The sequence below is a fragment of the Miniopterus natalensis genome, chromosome 14, assembly GCF_054644295.1.
Source record: "Miniopterus natalensis isolate mMinNat1 chromosome 14, mMinNat1.hap1, whole genome shotgun sequence".
In the NCBI taxonomy this organism is placed as follows: domain Eukaryota; kingdom Metazoa; phylum Chordata; class Mammalia; order Chiroptera; family Miniopteridae; genus Miniopterus; species Miniopterus natalensis.
Window position 1 is genome coordinate 53,797,634 of NC_142094.1, and position 17,759 is coordinate 53,815,392.

The window sequence follows — 17,759 nt, forward strand, 5'->3', positions numbered from 1 at the left end:
ATTCCAGAAATAATTTATAAGTTTTAAATTGCACACTGTTAGTGGTGTGATGAAATCTCATACTGTCCCTGCCCTTTAGTCACCTAGTAGCCGTGTTGGTTATCAGATGGACTGTCGAGGTCTTGCAAAGAACCCTTATTTTTACTTAATAATGGCCACAAAGCATAGGAGTCGTGTTGTGGACAATTCAGATATGCCAAAGAAACTGTAAATTGCTTCCTTTAAGTGAAAAGGTGAAAATTCTCCACTTAATACGGAACGAAAAAATCGTATGCTGAGGTTGCTAAGATCTATGATAAGAATGAATCTTTTGTCAATGAAATTGCCTAATTTGTAAATTAAACTTTATCATAGGTATGTATAGAAAAAATATAGTAAATATAGGATTCTGTACTATCTGCGGTTACGGGGAGACTGCTGTAATTCTCATCTTGGCTGTACATTAGAATTACCTGGAGTAGCTTTACAAAATACCTATGTTAGGGCCCCACCCCAACCAATTGAGTCAGACTCCCTGAGGGGTGGGGCCCAGGAGGCATCAGTATATTATAAACAATTATGATCTTGAATAGCTAGAATGAGCTACCATTGAGATGGAGTTCGCACTGGGAAATCACCAGCTGCTAGAACTTATAAATTAGATTAGCTTTTTAACTTGCTGAATGCCGGAGAATCATCACCATTAGAGAGATCAAAGAAATTTATCAAATTTTGCATTTTTAAGATGGCACCTGAATGAAATTATTTCTTTATCTGTTTTCCTGGCCACATTAAATTCTGAGAGCTGAAGCACGAAGGAGCTAACAGTTGGAACTTTCAGTTCCTCAATTTAGAACCCTTTTACTCCTCTGTTTGACTTTAGTGATTATCTTTTCAGACCAATAATATCCATTGTCTTTAGCAGGAAATGAAACTTGGGTCTGATTATTTATGCATACCCTGGCACCTTTTTCTTTCCTAAGACAAGTGAAACTGCCCATAAACTTCAGCAGCTTCAAAAAACCCAGGGTTGTTCTTGGGCTGAGGGAGTGCCGTCAGTGTGGGCTCTTGGAATGAATGACTCATACTCTCTGCAGGCACACAGTATTTAATCACTTGTTTTCTGTGTACCAGGAAGAGGAGGGCATATGAAAATAGAAGCCATGTACTGCCAAATGACCCTGGAAATGTTGACCAAATTGGTGAAACAATTGAGCTTATGATGAAATATTTATGCCTTTTGGTATATGTTGCTTTAATTATTTCACTAATTAAAAATTGGCATTATGTGTAAAATGCTATACTTTTGTGATTTGTAAGCAACTCTACTTTTTACTAGATAACTTTGATAATCCTCAATTTTAAAACCTACTTGCAAACTTCAAACATTTCTCTTTTGAATCTGTATGCCACATTGGAATATACTTTTTGAAGAAAAGATTAGATAGCAATATGCTTGTTGGAGCAGATCAATTACATGGTTGTTCTTTGTGGAAGGATAGTATAAGCCCACTGGCCTTTTCTTTGTCATTCCAGTGCCTTCTGCCCCCAGAGTAGCCATTAATATTGGTGACATTGTGCATTACTGAGTGTACTTGCTACATGTACTTGCTTAGACTAAATATCACGTATCTTCTCTGTACAGAATCTACTTATGCCAACTTTTCTATCTCCTTAAGGAGTAACAGATCGAAAACAAAACAAAATTGCACACAGCCCTGGCCGGATGGTCCAGTTGGTTCAAGTGTCATCCGGTTCACCATAATAAGGTTGTTGTGGGTTCAATTCCCAGCCAGGGCACATACCTAGGTTGCAGGTTCGATCTCTGGTCAGGGCACATGGGGAGGCAACCGATCAATGTTTCTCTCTCATATCGATCTTTCTTTCTCTCTCTCTGAAATCAGTAAACATATCCTTGGAGGATTAAAACACACACACACACACACACACACACGCATACATATATATTTTGAAGTATCTATTTTGCGCCAGTCACTGTTCTGATATGGCAACAAAACCATATCAGTTCAAAAAGACACACTGAGCTTCTTTTCTTGTGCTGGTTACATTGCCTGCTTCAGACCTTCCTCTACTGTCTTGTGTCTCTTGTCTCTATATTGGTATGAGAAACCATGGGCACCAGTTGGGGATTTTAAGATCATTTCCCTGAATTTTTAGGTAAGTCTTTCATTGTGAGAAATCACATGTTCATCATTTATTATATTTATCAAAAGATAAATGCTGTTATTAAAAGTGCTTGCATAACAAAGACTGGTGTTTTAGGACTTCCTTTAAAAACAATAACAATTTAAGATGTTAGTCCTATTAAAAGTTAATGAAAATAAGCAATTGATAGAAGTCCATTTCCTGATTCGTTCTTTCATGCTTATTTTTACTCATTTATTGATTCAATAACTATTGAATGAATGACTGCTGTGCGTCAAACACTGTGCTAGGCAACAGGTATACAGTGGTAAACAAAGTAGGCATAGAATTAAATAAACTGAGAGAGGGGCTGAGACTTCATTGTCTTTTTAATTGGTTAGTTGAAACTTTACATTTATTATAATTATTAGCATATTAGGAGTTATTTCTATCTTTTATTCTTGTTTTCCATTTATTGTGCTTTTTTTCTTTTTTTTTCCTTTTTCCTGTCACCTTTTCCTGTCTTCCATTGGATATCTTGAATTTTTGTTAGGTGCCTTTCTGTTACTGATTCAAAGTTACATATTCTATTTATATTCTTCCATGGTTTCTCAAGACTTAAAACCCAGTACTTATTTTCACATACATAACTAAAATTTACCAATATCCATGTCTTTTTCCCAAACATAATTTTACCTCCCTTTAGGCTCTACTAGATCCCCGCCCCTACCCCTTGTGGGAGGTTTAAAGGAGGGGAGGAAGCTGGCAGTCATGCTTGATTTGCCATTTGGATCTGAACTGGGTTGCTGGGACTGGAACTGGATGCCTAGTTTTGAGCTGCATCAGAGCTGTACATCTGTGCTTCACATTAGAGGAAAAAATTTGGGGGACATATCTAGATACTGAGATTTTCATAAAACATTTATTACTCTGAGGAGGATTTCAGGAATTATGGCCTTACCATAAGATTTAATAAGTAAAAAACATTGAAGTTTTGGGTTTTTTTTTAAGCTATATGTAGATCCTTGAAATAAAAATCTATGGAGAGATTTACTGAGTGGTAAGAACCTAGAATTTTAAATGTGTATACATTTCCCAGTGTTAGCCAAAAGTTATTGAACATTTATGTGCCAGACATTGTGCTGGGCACTTCCACATAATTCTCTCATTTAATCCTCATAAAAACCCTATTAGTTAGATGAGATACCCACTTACAAGAGAGGAAACGGAAGCTGAGAGGGCTTCAGAGACTGTAGTGGAGCTAGGACTCTTTACCTGGGACACCGAACTCTGGCTCTGCCCACATCATGCCTATATCTCTAGACTCTGCCCAGGCTTCCAGTTCCAGAGTCAGCTGCAGGCTGCCCTTGTACACACGCTTATCTGGATCTCTGGCTTCAGGCCTGACCTATCATGCTGGTCCTCTACACACTGGCCCTGATGTTCAGTCTCAAATGCAAATCTGCCCTGTCTGGAGGAAACAGCTCCTGAGTTCACTGTCTGCTGTCCTCCCGAGTTGGTTCTCCTGTAGTTCTTCAGCCTAGTTCTTGCAGCTCCCTGCCTTTTACCTTAGAGTCCTGCAGAACCAAACTGTCTGGAGTCCTCTTTGCATTCAATACATATTTGAATGCCTTTTATGTGTTAAGCAAGCTCTTGGAGCTGACAAGAGCTTTTTAATGATCCAGATTGGGGAAGTCTAGACCCTGGGCAAGGATAGTGGCATTGGGATGGAGAGAAGTGAAGCATTCGTCATATATTGAGGGGATAGAATCATTAGGACTCGGTAAGGAAGAAAAGCATTTTGGATGTTACCCAGATTCAGCTTGTGCAGCTGGAATGATGATGGTGAGCCGAAAGTCCCATATAAAAATAAAATGAGAATATTATACCTGAGAACATTTGGCAGGGAAACTTATGGTGTTAGATGTATGTTAGTAAGAGCCAGGAGAGTGGGAAATGGTGTTTTGATTTTGACAAGCCGTGTAGTATTGGACAGTCACTTTACCTGTGCCAGCCTGGAAGCCTTTATCTGAAATAGACCAGACGACTTTAACTTTGCCACTTTAATAGTGAACCCTTCTACCATGAATCACAGCAAATTATCTGACTTCAACTTGCCACTCCATTCTGTATCATATGTTCATTTGTTCACTCAGCATTTTGGAGCCTGCTCTGTACTGTGCACTGGGATATAAAGCTAGATTAGAGTAGGTCTTAATGAGCTTCCTATTCTTGATGAGCTTCCTGCTCAGTCAGCGAGACAGGCAAGTTAGTAATTAGGTGCATTAAACCAAAATAAGGTGCTATGATGGAAATATGAGCAAGATTCAGGGTAGTCCTGCTCAGGTTCTACTTGGTGGGTGGAAGGGGGAATGTGTCAGTGACCCCTGTTCTGAGTCTGGAATGAAAAGCAGGCAGAAGTGGGTGGGGAGCAGCATTCCATGCCAAGCCTGTGCATACTTCTGGATGACTGCAGGAAGGCCAGGATGCTGGGAGTGGGGAGGCAGGAGGGTGGACAGGACCAGCCCATGCAGGGCCTTACAAGCTTTTCCAAGGAATTCGGACATAGTTTCTAAAGCTGTGGGGAATAGGAGAAGTAATACGATTGGATTAGTAATGTTCATATTTATCCCTTTTTATGCCTGATGTATTTCCTTCACGATATTAATGGTAGACAAGCTAGACTTTGGGGCAAAAAACGTTATTTGAAATAAAGACAGTTATTACATCCTGATAAACAGAGCAATTCACCAGGAAAATATAATAGTCCTGAATTTATATATGCCTGACAACATAGTCCCAAAATGTAAAGCAAAAATTAAGAAGGAAGCCTGAGCAGCATGGCTCAGCGGTTGAGCGTTCACCCATACATGATCCAGTAGATCGCGTTCCATTCCAGGTCAGGGCACATGCCCCGGTTGCAGGCTCGATCCCCGGTAGGGGGCATGCAGGAGGCAGCTGATCAATGACTCTCTCATCATTGATGTTTCTCTGTCTCTTTCCCTCTCCCTTCCTCTCTCTGAAATCAATAAAGATATATTTTTTAAAAATTAAGGAAAGATGGAAAAAACACAAGGCATGAGAGCTAAAAAAAAATTAAGCCTGCTCTCAAAACCTATTAGATTAAGCAGTAAAAAAAATTAGCAAATACAAGAGGAGTTGAACAAAATAATCAACAGAGTTGATATAATGAGCCCGAGCCCTGAAGTTAAATATTGTGTTCAAATGTTTGAGGTCTGTAATAAAAACTTTAAAAGTTGTGACCTGGTGAACACAGTGTGTACCAGAAACAAAAGTTTCATGAAATGTTTCTCCTTACATGGTGCAATTTTTCTGTTTTCTGTTCTATTCTGTTTTATTGCTGTTAATACTAATCTTATTATACAAAATTGATTTCATGATCCACCAATGGATTGATACCTTTTTTTCTTGAAAACACTAAGTTAAAAATATACATACTTTTGAAAAAGTACACATAGAACATTTACAAATTGACTTTCTGGAGTCCCCTCACCACACCAAGCCTCTGCTGCCCCTCTGTCCCTCTCTGTCCTTCCTCCTGCTAAAGCAAAGATGACTTAGACTCCTATTTTTACTGAGTCAAGGCCATCCAATACATCATCTGCTTCTCTTCTCCATTTCTATATTTAGCCTTTCATCTTTGCTTCCAGACAGAAACTAGTGGCATCCTTCCTTTTCACAGGTTAATTCTTACATCTAGACTTTCAATGTCATTGCCTTCTGTTTTCTTTTCTGCCTGTAATATCTCTGGTCCTTACGTCTGAACACTTCTCCTTGATCATCCCACCATTACCTCAGTCTTAATGGGTTTAACCGGTTCTCTTTCAGGACCTCAAAGGTTATCAGTAACTATTATTTTTAGTTTTTATACCACAGAACTTGGTTATCATTTTAGTTTTTTCTAGGTTTTTTTTTAAGTTAAATTTTATTTTCTTCAATGGCTGATGTGTTCACATGGTTCAAAATGCCAAAAGTGCAAAAGGGTCTTGAGTTCGGAGGTTCTCCCCCACCTTTTCTCCCCCCAGTATACCCTGTTCTTTCTGCCTTACTCCTTGACTCTTCTGGTCCAAGTCCTCATCTCCTCCTCCCAGGAGAGAATGTTTCAAGGTTGTCTCTGACTTCCTCTCTGTCTGTCCTTTGCTCCGCTTCCCTGGAGGCGTTTCTGCTGACCTTGTTTGCATTCCTCATGGACTCCTGCCCGTCCCACGCCCCAGGCTAGGGCAACTCTGTGCCCTTTCATGCCAAGACTCTTGGACTAACCTTCTAGCTCCTTTTCCTGCGCTCAGTCTCCACCTCCTTTCAGTGCTGTCGGCTGGGCCCTGGTGGCAGTCTTGTTTTATGCAGGTCATTATCTGCCTGCCTTGGTCTCCAGGAAGCGCAGGTTCATTAGTCTTTTATTCAAGTCTCTCTACAATTGGCCTCAGTTTACTTTTTCCCGTCTTATTGATTCAAATCTCCACCATACCCATTAATCTTCTGTTCTAGATTGTTTACTCATTTATTTATATTTATTTATTTGTATTTTGTTAATTCTCCCCTGAGGATATTTTTTCCATTGATTTTTAGAGAGAGGGGGAGGGAAAGGGAGGAGAGGAAGGGAGGGAGGGAGGAGGGTAGGGAGAAAGAGACAGACATCAATATGATTGCCTTCTGCACGTGCCGCGAACCGGCCGGCTTTCGAACCTACAACCAAGGTATGTGCCCTTGACCGGGAATTGAACCCGAGACCCTTCAGTGCACAGGCTGACGATGATCTGCCCTCTGAGCCACAGGGAGCAGGGCTCCTCCTTTATTTTTATATCTTCTTAGCCTGATACAGTGGCTAGCTCCTGGCAAGTACTTGATAAGTGGTTCCCTAACGAAGGGACAAGTTCTAGAACAAAGCTTGCACTTTGTTTCCTCTGTTATTTTTGTTGCTGCTTTCCTTACGCTTGAAGTGCCACTTCTGTGCAACTGTCCCTGACTGCGTTAGCTCTTAACTTTTCTTCCTCCTCCATAGTCCTAGAGCTCATTTGGTACCCAAGGGGTAAAGTCTTACAACTGTAATCTGTTCATCTGAGGTCAGTGTAGGGTTATGGGTAGCTGGTGCTCTTTCCTTAGTAGGGGCACCTGTGTTAACAGATACGGTCTACATGGTACAGGGATTCTGACTCACTACTTGAAAAAAAATCAGAGTATTTTTAGCCTGTATACTTACATGAATTCCAGTGGAGTTAGATTTTTTAAAATTAATAGATAAAATTAATATTTAATAGATTTGGTAAGGAACAACTTTTAAGCATAAAGATCATGAAAAGATAATAGATTTGTATAAAAATTAAAAACTGAAAATATTAGCAAATGTCAAAGAATGGCTGTCCTTAGAGAAAGAACTCATAAGTCAATAAGGGATATAAAGAAAAATTGTTGAAGATCTGAACAAGAAAATCATAGAAGAAGCATAAGCAGCCAGTTTTATAACTAAATGTTTAATCTTTTAAAAATTGATTTTTAGAGAGAGAGAGGGAGAAAGAGAGAGAAACATTGACTTGCTGTTCCACTTATTTATGCATTTATTGGTCGATTCTTGTATGTGCCCTGACTGGAGCTTGAACCTGTAATCTTGGCTTATCGGGACGATGCTCTACCCAGCCAGGGCCTTATATGTTTAATCTTACCAGCAATGAAAAGAAAATAAATATCATGTTAGGCAATGGATGCCATCAAATTAGCAAAATTAAAAAAGAAATTCTAAATAAAAGCAGGAGTACTTTAAAACAAGCATTTTCATATTCTTCTGGCAGAAGTCTAACTTGGTTCAGTCTTTGTACAAAGCAATTTCGTAATATTTGAAAGCTTTTAATTTTTATGTTTCACCTACTAATTTTATTCCTTGGAATCTGTCCTAAAGCTGTTAGTTAGGGAGGCAAGTAAAATATTTGCATAACATTCATAATTTATCACAGTATTTTTTTATAATAGGGAAAAACTGGAAATTACTTAAATGCCCCAAAGAAGGGGAAGTGCTTCCTTAAGTGGAAAATTATGCAGCCGTGAAGTTATAATTTTGAAGAATATTTTAAAGACATGAGAAAATATTCATGAAATGTTATAAGAAAAAAATTAGCATATAATGCTGTATTTGCAGTATTGCAGTTGGGTGTACACACAAACATATGACCTGAAATGTAGTAAAATAATGTTATCTCTGGGTGCAGGATGGGAGTGATAAAATATTTTTTCTAATTTTATACAGTATTACTTTTATAATAAGAATGAATGTTATTTAAAATGTAAGTATTGTCTTATTGATTAGTTCCATGTATAGGTTCTGAGGGAGGCACTGTAGTGGGATGGTTAAGAGCATAGGCCCTGAGTCATGCAGAGCTGATTTTGAATTGCAGCTCTGCCCTTGATCCATTGTATGATATGGCCATGTGACTTTTCTAAGGCTCCATTTCCTCATCTGTAAAATGGGACTCCTAGTACTTAACTCACAGAGTTACCAGGATTAGAAATGATAATGTCTATAACAGCCTTTAAAAAATTAATTTCTTATTTTACTTTAATTCTTGCAGTAAAAACAAAGAGAAGTCAACCTTTTTGCATCCCATTAAATATATCATTAACAACAAAGATATTCAAGATACAATAGTCAAAACTCAAAAGAATTTGGAGCCTAAACTAAGTCTGTAATTACCCCTGAATTACAGATTGGTATGAATTTCAGAGAAATGAGAAAGTAGTCGCCCACATCATTGTCTGATGAGGAACCCTGATTGGGATGCCTACCACGCAATAGGCACTCAGTAAATGGAAGCAGTTCCTATTATTTTTGCCCTAGATGTCCCATAAAAGAGCACTGGCTTTCTGGATTTCTTTGCTTGGTGTAAGCTTCTTGGGAAAAGGTATTTTCCAGACTGTGATCCAGTAAGTGGACAGCTCTGTATGGCAATTTCACAGCCTTGGCTTTGGATTAGGGGCTGGCTGTGGCTATAGGACTATGAGCACCGTCTCTTTGCTGTCTTGTAGTGCACCGGCCTCTTTCTTCCACTGCAGGGCGCCAGAGTACTGCCTCCAGCCTGAGCAGAGTTTCAGAATGTCAGTTCTCTCCCCATCACTGTCCTGACAGAAATCTTACTCAGGCTTGGGCTTAATGCTTTTTCAAAAATTGCTTTATAATAATTTATTCAGTTCTGGGTGTTCATAACTGTTCTTGTTGGACATTGATAATTTTTTAATATACTGCTTTTAATACACTGTTTTAATTTGTTTTCTGATGAATATTTTCTCATGACTGCTTCTTATTTTATTTCAGCTACTGATCTACTTCTTGCCTGGAATCCCATTTGTTTGGGTTTGGTAGAAGGTGTTATTGGGAAAATTCAGCTTCATTCAGGTATGTTTCTCTAAATTCTTTAAGCTTGGCAAATTGAATGTGGCATTCTATGATGTTTTCTTCTTTGAGGGTAAATGTAGATCCTGTTATGACTTTGATTCCTTTGACTTAATTTTGTGTTTGCCCAAAGTGGGTAAATTTCCCTATGAATTTCATGAAATAAAAATACAACTTGAGAGAAAAGGAGGCATAATATTACAGTCCTTTATTCCTCTTAAAAAAACAACTTATCAAATGCCTACCATGTGTCAGGAATTGGGCTAGTTGGTAGAACACAATAGTGAGAAAAAACTGACCTATTCCCACTGTCATGGAGCTTATTTGATAATGGTGGTAGGTGCTCTGATGGAAAGATACCCCAACCGCACTGATTTCAAGGGAGAGGACAGTAGGAATAAGGCTGGAGAGGTAGGCAGGTGGCAGACCCTGACTGTTGTTGGCTTTGGGTCAGTTGTCCATTCCTGATACAATTAACTCTGGCCAGGGAAGAATATGGGTCTCTCAGTGTGGAGTGTGGTCCTTTCCGGGAACCCTGTCCAGGGTAGACAATTGATGGAAAAGCTAGGTCATTCACTAGGCCCTCTCTTAGAAGGACACGCACCTGTGTCCTGGGTTCAGAGGGAATTTTGTTTGTGAGAAAATAGATGTGGATCCCAAAAAGTTCTGAAAAAGACTAAATGAAATAGTTTAAGAATTAAATTTAAATATCTATTTTTCCTTTGGTATCAATTTTAATGAGTTTTGAGCTATTGGAGGCGTTACCATTATTGCTGTGTAAATGGGAGTAAAAAAGTGTGCCTTTACCCTGGCCGATGTGACTTAGTTGATGGAGTGTTGTCCTGTGCACCAAAAGGTTGCAGGTTCGATTCCTGGTCAGGGCACATGCCAGGTTGTAGGTTTGATCCTCGATTATCCCCAGTTGGGATTTGTACAGAAGGCAACCAATTGAAGTGTGCTCCATAAGGATATGAACTACAGCAAAGGGAATATAGACAATAATATTGCCGTAACCATGCACAATGAATGCCAGCTGGGTACTTGAAATATTGGGAGGAAAACTTTGTAAAGTATATGATTGTCTAACCACAATGCTGTACACCTGGAACTAATACAAAATAATAAGAGGTGAGGCAAAGTAAGTTTAAAGCTGTTTGTATGGAAAATAGTACAGTAATTAATAAATAATACAAGAATTTAATAGAAGTGTGCCCCTTTTTATCACAAAATAAAATTGAGTATTTGCGAGCTAAATTGACTTCTGGCTATTATAAAGCACATACTGCTGGAGACAATCTAATTTTTCTTTGTTAGCTTTTTTGGTTTTAAAAATCTGTTTTCATTATAAAATATATTTTAGATACAAAAGCTGTTTATTGTTGATTTATAGTATAGGTTATTATAAAACAGACATAATTATCTGCCACCCAGCTTAATAAATGAAACGTGACCAATGTCTTTGGAGCCCTCACTGTTCCTTTCTCCAAGTATATCCTGCTTCTTTCCTTTCAAGAGAACCTGCCATTTTGAATTTTGTATTTACTTTCTTGACTTTTATTATTGCTTTTATTACATATGTATTCCTAAACAATATATTGCTAAGGAAAGATTGTATTTGGGGGATTTTTTAAAAATATATATCTTTATTGATTTTAGAGAGGGGAAAAGAGAAGGAGAGAGAGATAGAAACATCAATGCTGAGAGAGTATTGATCGGCCGCCTCCTGCACGCCTCCGACTGGGGATCGAGCCCGTAGCCCCAGCCTGTGCCCTGACCGGGAATCGAACCCCGATCGCCTGGATCCTAGGCTGATGCTCAACTGCTGAGCCCCACCGGCCGGGCGGGGGATTTTTAAATAAATGATAATAAGCTGTTTATGTTCTTTTACTTTTTCCCTACTCAGTTTTATATTTTTTAGATTTATCCATGTTGATGTATGAAACTTTAGCTCCTTGTTTATACTGTTGTTTGAATATATCATAATTTGTCCTTTTTCCTATCACCGGGTAATTGGTGTATTTTTTTTACTATTAGAAATAAGATTGCTATAAACGTTTTTTGTATATTCTGCCTTTGGTAGTTTAAAAAATTTTTCAGTACAGAAGAGAAAAGCATTTAGACATTGTGTAACCATACTAAGTATTGTAGTAACACTCTTCTACCTGTTCACATTTACATACATATGTTTTTAATTCATTTATATGCTGACAAGATAATTTCACATCTAAGTGTCCTGAACTAAAATTCATTTTCTGTTGTTTAAGTGAAGTGTGTGAAACTTTTGAGTTACTTTTCTTCAATTTGAGTCACATCTTGGAGCAGTGAATAAATCATTGAACTCAACCAGAAGACCTGGATTCAAGCTTTATTTATTAGCTTTGAGATATAAGGGAAGTTACTTAACATCCTTTTCATTTACCTATTGCTGTGTAACAAGCCAGCCCAAAAATTAATTCCTTAAAATAACATTGTATAGTATCTCATGAGTCTATGAGTTGGCCAAGAGGCTCTCCTGTTCTTGTATTCTGTTGGCCGGGTCATTACTCTGGCAGCCTTGAGCTGGGAGCTTGCCTGGGGTATCTGTTTTCCTTCAGGTGGCATCTCCTTCCACATATCTCACACGGCCTCTCATTGGGTCTTCTCTCTCCTGGATACCTATCCTTTTAGGGTGGTGGCTAGAAGGCAAATCCCAATGTGCAAGGGCTTATCAAGCATCTCTTTGATTCACTGAGTTTACTAATGTCCCATTGGCCAAAGGAAGTCACATAGCCAAGCCCAGAGTCAATGTGAGAGGGGACATCACAAGGGCCTGCATCCCAGGAGGCTGGTTCATTGGGGCCACAATGTCCCTGAGCCTCTACTTCATAAGCAGTAAAACAAGAGTAAAAATAACTGCTCTCTTTTTTTCCTAGAGTATTATCACTCTCCAGTGAGATAGTATACCTGAAGGTACTTAATAAATTATAAATTACTGTTTTATCAAAACTCTTTTGGTTGCACATACAAACCTATCAGCTAATGCAAACAAAACAGAAACAACCAAATTTTTCTAAGGAACCTAAGGGACCAAAACCAAGAAGTGGATGTTGTATAGGATCTGAGGTTACTTTTTCTGGTTTAGTTGGTCTCTGACCACCACTCCTCCCTATACCTCTCCTTCCTTCTCTTCTTTTGGCTTTCTCTGTTTCTGTGTATGTAAGACAAAATTTTTGTTCTTATGGTACTCAAACCAATCTCAGCCCTCAAGCCAACCAACATCTGATATTTCTTAAAACCACTGGAGACTGACTAAGCTATCAAGGATTGAGTAGTGACTCTAGTTTAGACTCCTAGGACAGAAACTCTTTTTGGCCCACTGGGCCAAGGGCCTTCCATGGTCACAAAGTGACCTTTAGGCAGTCAGAGCAGTAGAGTTTGTACTTGGCAGACAGCCCCAAAGTTATCTCTTACAAGAAGTGTACAAATATGTTACTGGTTGATGAGTTTATGGTGCTGTGAAAGTACAGTGTTTAGGAGGTGGTGAGATATGGTCATCTCCTGTGGTCAGCCCCTATTTACATGTACTTCCCCTTCTTGCACCACTTGCCTTTTTTGGACTAAAACTAAGTGGTTGGTAGGCTGGGGGGGGGGGATATTTTGGAAGAGGGAGAGGTGGGGAATAGAGTGAACTGGAGAAAGAAAATATTTTTAAAAAGGAAAGATGGACAGAGAAAGTGTCTCAGTTTTTTACTTTCCTAATCTCTACCTTGTGTGTTTTTTCCCTTGTCACATCATGTTTAAGGTTTGGCTGTTAACAAAGGGAGTGGGGAGGAAACAAAGGAAAACCTTTTCTGGGCCCCCAGCCCCTCCCTGTATGTGTCATTCCACCCCCAGCTCCTCGCCCTTTGAGCATTCATCGTAGTCTTCATTCTCTGTCCTGGGGATGCCTCCTCCCTTTCCCACACCCTGTTAAGTCTCTTACTCTGGCCCCACACACCATTAGCCTGGGTGATGGGAGGTGTGCTCCTGTAGTGCATTGGAACCTAGATAATCACTGAAGGCATATTTTCCCATGGTTGCATCTTACCTTCTAAGGGAGAGGATTAGGGGAATAAAACATATGTACTCAGACTTTTTCACCCTCCTACTTACTTTCTACATATTAATGCATAAATTTTTGTTCTTGCGTGGTGAGATGGGAACATAAATTTATTTGAACAGATGTCATTGACAGTCTTAAAAGGGCGTGGATGAGCCATGCTGCTGTTCGTGACTGTCACTGAACTCTGAGCTCTGGAAATGTAAGCAGGTGTGACTTAGGAACTGTATTAGTTTGCTAGGACTGCCATCACAAAGTTCTGCAGTGGAGATAGTGGGTGGCTAAAACAACAGAAATTCATTTTCTCACAATTCCGAAGTCTTAAAGAGACCCAGCTGTCATCAGGGTTGGTTTCTACTGAGGCCTCTCCTTGGCTTGGGATGCCCATCTTCTCCCTGTGTCTTCACATTATCTTCTCTCTCTCTGTGCCTGTGTCCAAATTTCCTCTTAAGGGGACACCAGTCATATTGGATTAGGGTCCTCCCTAATATTCTCATTTTAACTTAATTACCTCATTAAAGACCTTTTTTTCCTCAAATACAAGCAAAAGTTTATTTAGAAAGTCACAGGTAGAAAAAGAGCCAGCTGGGCTGCGTGGGCTCAGGAAACAAGTTACAGAGGGAGAGAGACAGAGAGAGAGACGGACAGAGAGAGAGCTCTCCAAGGCCTTATTTCTTTAAAGTAGGGTCACATTCTGAAATACTGGGGATTAGGACTCCAACATATGAATTTTGAGGGGACATAGTTCAGCTCATAACAGGAACCTAATGTCCACTAGAATGCTTGTTACAAAAGCTTGTCAAAAAGAATTCCTACTATTGCTTCTTACCCTTTGTTTCACAGTGAGGTAGGCCATTCCCCAAACGTTATTAACTAGGGACTTGTCCCAGAGGTGGACTAACCCTGAAGATCACATCATTGCCTTGGGTCAGTTGACTTCATCTCAGCTCTGTTGCTGATTATAAGACAAAGATGATAACACCTCCTTGTCACAGTGATTGTAAGTAAGATTTAATCAAACTCATATGAAGTGCTTAGCATGGTTCCCGGTAATAGCAAGGATTCAATAGATGTGGGCTAAAATTTTTTCATTAGTGTTAAAGGTAACTTATAAGTGTCAGATAGTTTACTAGAGAACAGCTTAAGTTCTAGCTGTACAGTTTTGAACAAATTTTTAAATTGCACTTTTCCCCCAATGTTAATATTTGCTGAAACTATAATGATTTTAATATTTCACTCAAAGAGTACATAGTGGAGATTATAGAAAGTAATGTTTTTAATAGTAAAATGTTAGTGAATTAGTGAGGGTTATAGTTCATAATCCATGTGCCCTTTTTGAAAAAAATGTGAGGTGAAATAATTTTAAAGTAGTATTTGGTTGTGGGATCCTTTGCTGAGAATGCCCTTCCTTTCAGCAAGCTTTGCCAAAAAAATTGTTCTGTTAACCTTGGTGTCTAGAAAATCTATTTAAAACCGCTAACCTTTCTTCGGTTTAGAAGGCCTCTTCCCCAGACATTTGCAGGCAAGTGGACTTTCAGCCAGGGTTTGATGTATACTATCTTGGACAACTCGAATGTGTCTGACTTTGGTTTGATCAGTTAGGATGTATTAATATGAGGGACATAAAGTAGAAGGGACATGTATTATGCTAAATAGATGAAAGAAAAATAAAGCTTTGTGAAAAAATCAACATTTTTTATTCCTGTGGTGTCCAGGAGGAAGTAAGAATGATAGTCAAATTTTTATCACAGTTGTAGTTACATATTTATTTTTTGTTTCTTTTTTGTCTGCCTCCTTTCTGGAGGATAAGCTTCAAGACAGGAGCTGTGTCTATTTTGCTCACTGCTGTCTCCCACTATACAGAGGCTATCGAAAAATGTTCAGCAAATATTAATTTAACAAGTATTTATGGAGTGCCTAGTATGTGCCAAGGCCTGCACTCAGAACTGGGGGCTGTAGGAGGGACAAAACTCAAAGCTTTCAGAAGCACAGACTTGAATGCAAGGGATAAACATTAATTACCCGACTGCACAGTTTTATCATTAGACTTAAGCTTCTGAAGAAAAATGTGGGTGGTTGTGAAGCACATGACAGAGAGGCCTGACTGGTGGGCCGGGGGTCCTGCGTGGAAGGCATCCCTGAGGGAGGGATGTCTGCTTTGAGGCCCCAACGTGAGTAAGACCATCTGGACAGCCAGGGTGAGGGGCAGGGAGTGAGAGGAGACATGGTTCTTGGCAGAGTAAGTAGCTGTGCAAAAGGCCCACGTGATTGATGTGTTTCCTTTCTATTTTTTGTGTAATGTTGGGGAGATAGTGTATCTTCACACAGCTATTCATGAAAAGATTGCTTTAGGCTGGAGACTTTAAACGGATCACAAAAGCTCTTTAAAACTGAAATCTATTTTGAAGATTGAGACAAGGATAAGCTCTTTTGGGGTAAGAAATATCTGAATATAAAAAGCAAAAGTATATATTGCATGATAGATTCAGAAACAGTTTTAAAATTGTCAAGAATCTTGATTAATTTGGCAATGGAGGCTCTTGATTTTAGTAATTAAGAGAATTACTACAAGTAGGGTTGAACAGCCACAGACACAATTCACTCAAGTAGCTCTCATTCATTAAAATAGTACTCACCATCTGCCTGTTTCTCTACTTTTGAAGTGGTGAAGATATCTCAGTCATTAAAATGGTAAAATGTATTATGCATGGGATTTGAAGTATAATTTTAGTCCCCTGCTGACTATGGAGACTTTCTTGCTATAACACTAAGGATGTGAAATATTTTATATATTTCAGTGATGAATGGAGTGTCACCAACATTGCTTTATACTTTCCTAAAAAGTCATTAGAAAACCCCACTCCTTAAGGGCACTGGAGAAAGGGGAAGAGGAGCCTGGTAGGGCCCCTGCAGAGCTCTCAGCCTCTGCTGGAGACCTGGTTCTTGGGACATGCCTTTAGCTATTGCTTCTATTTAAATATGTTCCATTGTCCGTATAGTTGCATTTTGAGAGCAATAGAATGTTTTATTGTTTACTGACAACTCCCATTATTAAAAACATGTAAAGATTGTAATGATGGTTGTACAACTCCACATTTACTAAAATCATTGAGTTTTATACTTGCAGTGGGTGAATTTTCTGGTATATGAAGCCATTATGATATATAGTATGTGAAGCCATTAAATACATTTAAGTCATAAGATAGCCTTTGTTGTAGCCTGTTGTCATTATTTCTGATTTTATCTTAGTTTAAAAAAATGAAATACATCTATCTTTTGGTAATTGATGGATGATTTTTTTTATGTACTAAAGTTACTTTGAGGGAAGTGTTCTAAAGAAATAGCATTATTCGTGACATGACATATCTACCAAAATAGGAATGATTTAAAATGTAATTCAGATACAGTCATTTCATATGCATTTTGTTATTCATGAGAATCTCAGAATTGTTTGTTTTGGAGGTAAGATTTTCATTGGTGACTAGGTTTATGGTTAACCCTTAAAAGATCATTTAATTGTAGTTTAGCAGACCTATTCTATTGATGGCTTTGGGTCTTGGAAACAGGCAGCTAAGTGGTGTGAGAGGTTACTTTCTTTGGCATTTTCTCGTCGCTCCTTTTTGCTTCCCTTCTTTTCCTTTCCTCTCTCCCTAAAACCTACGTTCTGAATGGCCCTTATCTCCTTTTTTTGCCCCCTTCAGCCTATACCATTGCTTCATGCTTCAGAATTTTCTTTTTGATCAATGTATGAGACTGAAAACAGTAAGATGGAAAACTACAGATTAAAAGACTTAAGAGACATACTAGCCCAATGCAATTTGTAGATCTGATTGGAAGTCAAGAATAAAAAGACATTTTAAAAAATATATATCTTTATTGATGTCAGAGAGAGAAAAGGAGAGGGAGAGAGAGAGAAACATCAGTGATGAGAGAGTCATCAATCAGCTGCCTCCCGCACACCCCGGACTGGGGATTGAGCCCGCAACCTGGGCATGTGCCCCGACTGGGAATCAAACTGTGATCTCCTGGATCCTAGGTGGATGCTCAACTGCTGAGCCACACCGCCGGGCAAGACATTTTTTATTCATGGTCCCCACACCCCCGGCTGCTAAATTATTTGAAAGCAGATGACTAGCGTATTTACCCACAGATACTGCAATG

At 38.9% G+C, this 17,759-nt stretch overlaps 1 protein-coding gene across 2 annotated transcripts in view; it reads left to right on the plus strand.

The window, feature by feature from the left end:
* INPP5F (inositol polyphosphate-5-phosphatase F) overlaps positions 1-17,759 on the plus strand; it is a 59,212-nt gene that overhangs the window by 9,736 nt on the left and 31,717 nt on the right. For both annotated transcript variants that reach the window (XM_087823988.1, XM_087823989.1), the window contains exon 2: positions 9,443-9,523. In XM_087823988.1, coding sequence (XP_087680114.1) covers positions 9,443-9,523 — 81 coding nt within the window. The remainder of the gene's footprint in view (positions 1-9,442; positions 9,524-17,759) is intronic.